Below are 3,601 nucleotides of genomic sequence, written 5' to 3'. Positions count from 1 at the left end.
AGGCTCCATTAATGCTGAACAATATATACAGGTTTAGGAGCAACAAATGCTGCCATTCAGACAATTAAGTCTTCAGGAAGACCTTACATTGCAAGATAATGACAAACCACATTCTGCATGAATTACAACAGCATGGCTCTGCAGTAGAAGAGTCCAGGACACTTGTCACCCATTGAAAACATTTGGAGCATCATGAAACAAAAAATTAAATCCTGAAAAAGAAAACACCAAACTATCAAGCAGCTGAAATTCTGTGTCAGGCAAGAAAAGTAGACATTGCACTTTCAAAACTCCAGGTGAGAAAATTGTTAATGCTGACAAAAATATGCAATCTGATTCAAAATCTCAACACCTTAAGCGGGGCTCAGTTTTTTCGGGATAACAGTTTAAATTGACAGCCTAGATGTTTAAAAAAGATAGGTTTGATTGTCTGGTCTCTGAATCCATAAATTAAAGCACTCAGACATCTGGGAAGTATGATAATAAAGACAAACAAGACATTCATTATACGCACAAATGCAAGTCTTGAGACAAGTTGTGATAAAGAGACAATGACAGAGTTGTGCAATGTTGACAAGAGACTGAAGGCCAGCTGAAGCAGATGCAACAGCACAGTGTCACGAGCCTTTTGTGCTGATGCTTTGTCTGTGGAGGCCGACCTGGCTGCTATTACCACACCAATATAAGAGGAAGTGATAACAACAGCAGATGAAACAAACAACAAACAGCTATACACTTTGTCATAATCGTATGATATCGGGACAAGAAACAAAAAAAGCGCATTACATATTTGCTTCATCTGCAGGCTCTCCAGATCTTCAAATGGGAAACTTGACAGAAAAATAACTCTGGTGAGGATGTTCAGTAAACCCAGGGCCCACACTGTAAAGATGGCCACCCCAGTATTTCTGATGTTAACGACAGCAGCGTGTCTCAGAGGGTGACACACAGCTACATATCTCTCCAAAGACATAACCACCAAAGTGAGAGGAGAGATTTCAGTTGTGAGATAGGTAAACATGACCAAAATACCACACACAGGATACAACAACATTATTCTACAAGTAGACAGTATGTACAGTATCTGACACACTGCCATCTGCAAAGTGTCTGCAGAAAGAAGGTTAAACAGAAGAATGTAACGACAGGTCTCACGAAACACTGGCTTACTCCTCAGGACAAAAAGCATGATGACATTAATGACAAATAATGTGCAGAAATTTAGTGATATTGAGGTGGCGAGGATCACTCTTTCCAGCCATGGCATCCCATAATTACCAGTTGGCAAAAGTTCAGTATCATTGAACATCTCAAAAACAATTGAAGAGCAATTCAACACAATTTCAACAAGTAAAATATCATTAATGTTTTCCTGTTTATAAATTAAGATAAAATGTCCTTATCACAGATGCCTCTTGAGTCCCATTTAAAACCTGAAATCAACAAAAACATCCTACCTGTGCAGGTTAAAAGCTGAGCATGTTAGCATGTGGACAGAGCTTGTCTGCAGGGTTTGTCTGCCCTCACATGCCGTATAAAAGCTTTGCTCTCTACAATGTTCACGTGACACCAGCACGTCAACACAGTTATCTGCTCCCTAATGATGACATGATGTAATCTTTCTTCAACTTTTCCACAACATCCTAAAAGAAGAGGACATTGAGATTTGCTGAATGGGTAATCAATCATTAATGCGTATAAATATGTAATATATATATAATATGTACTTAATATGTAATCATGTGTAATTAATATAATATGTTATGAATATATATGTAATGTATGTGTATGAATTTATGTGCTTTCGCAATAACATGTCTTTGTTCATGCCAATAAAGCAAAATTGAATTGAATTGACATCTTTTGAAGAAGCCTGGAATATATCTGTGCTGAAGTCAAATCAAATCATGAGTGAGAATTATCATACCCTATATAGTAGACTCATTGAATGGTTGAATGTTGCCGTGAAAAGGGCGGATTACGAGTCTGAACTACGTGCGCATATTTCAAGGTGGTTTGTGATTTATAAACAGAACATTGCAAGTTTGCGTGGAATGGCGCACGCCATTCCGGGTCTTCGGAGTACGTGTACTTTTAGTAGGCATTCTACTCTATTGTGCACTCTTTTATAAATGAGACCCCTGAGAATTTTCCATCGATCCAGTCGATGCATCAAGCCTGACCACTCTCCTGTGTTGCAACGATTTAGAGACTATTTGATTTCCCAATTCCTACCAGGTTCATTTTGGTGGATCCTGGGAAAATTAGCGTTTCCTGCTCCAACTTGGTGCATTCTGTTTGAAGCCACCTGCCTAGAGTTGTGCTTCACTGGACTGCACAGAGGAGGATCCTAAGTAAAAATGTTTGAACTACAGTTGCTGTGATCATGGGTTGATGTGTGATAAAGCACAGATATCGCAAAATAAACATTTTCCAAATTAGTTTTTACAACCCAATGAAAATTGCTCCCTTATACAGTTTAGTTAAACTATTTCACTGTCTCATAAAATCTCACTATCATTCATTCTATAAGCTCCGAGTCATCTAACATTAGCTATCATCTTAATCATTTCATTTATTTCCATTCACTGATGTTTATACTGTAACCATTATCACTATAAATCTATTCATCTATCGTTTCATCGTTGATTTGTAATAAATATTCACATAAAAGCTAAGTATTTTGTGTGTTTAATTCTGCCAAGAGTTAAACAGATCCATGGTGGAGGATTCACTGACTTCGGTAATGAGATAGATTTTTAATAAACATTAAGTTGTTTAATTTCATCCTTAGATGGAGGTGGTGACACTGAGTTTTGCCTACTTTTATTGCTTACTTGGCTTTAACTTTTGTTACATATTGTAATGCGGGTACTATTGCTCCCAGTATTGTTATTCAATGGGTCAGAGAAAATGTTATGTTATGTAGGTTACCTGAACTGGAACTACGGGAGTTGCGGAAAATACTGGTTCTGGGCAGTGTTGCCAACTTAGCGACTTTGTTGCTATTTTTTAGCAATTTTTCAGACCCCTCTAGCGACTCTTTTTCAAAAAAGCGACTAGCGACAAATCCAGCAACTTTCCCTGGTGTTATTGGAGACTTTTGGAGACTCTGAAATCAAAGCATTTATTGTTCTAAATGAGCTACAGTGGCCCCCTCCCCCGTCCCAGAGCACTCACAGACGCGCAGCAGTCCCTTGTAGCTGCAGTCAGAGCAGAGATGTTAACCCCTTCGCGTCCAGACTGCAAATCAATCGCGCAAGTATGAAGGAACTGCTGGCTGATCAATTTAGATAGTTATTGTAGATTGTATACAATAAATATTGTTGTTCAAAAATTAAATGTTTTACTTAGATTTTTTAGGCTCCTTAGTGTATGTATAAATATATTTAGGGTGTTTTTAACCTATTTATGTCTCTCCTTCGACGTTACACGTCTCTCTGACAGCGTCTATTACAATTCAGATTATGTAAATTAGGCGATGACGTCATTTGGCGACTTCGAGCGACTTTTAGGACAGCCAATAGCTACTTTCCTCACTGAGGAGTTGGCAACATTGGTTCTGGACGGTTCCGGTTTGTTGTACTCCTTTCGTGGTTGT

The 3,601-nt window shown here is 38.3% G+C and overlaps 1 protein-coding gene across 1 annotated transcript; it reads right to left on the bottom strand.

Moving 5' to 3' along the window:
- Positions 1 to 336: 336 nt before the first annotated feature.
- Positions 337 to 1,295, bottom strand: LOC117813126 (odorant receptor 131-2-like). Its single transcript, XM_034684233.1, has one exon. It carries the CDS (start codon positions 1,265 to 1,267, stop codon positions 365 to 367), a length of 903 nt encoding a protein of 300 aa, XP_034540124.1. The 5' UTR covers positions 1,268 to 1,295; the 3' UTR covers positions 337 to 364.
- Between the last annotated feature and the right edge of the window lie 2,306 nt (positions 1,296 to 3,601).

Source organism: Notolabrus celidotus, chromosome 5 (genome assembly GCF_009762535.1).
Source record: "Notolabrus celidotus isolate fNotCel1 chromosome 5, fNotCel1.pri, whole genome shotgun sequence".
Taxonomy (NCBI): Eukaryota; Metazoa; Chordata; class Actinopteri; order Labriformes; family Labridae; genus Notolabrus; species Notolabrus celidotus.
Note: the sequence above shows the minus strand (reverse complement) of the source record. Positions and strands in the feature narration are given on the sequence as shown.

Coding starts and splice junctions, on each gene's coding strand:
- LOC117813126 (XM_034684233.1), bottom strand. CDS start 1,267: ATGCCATGGCTGGAAAGAGTGATCCTCGCCACCTCAATATCACTAAAT.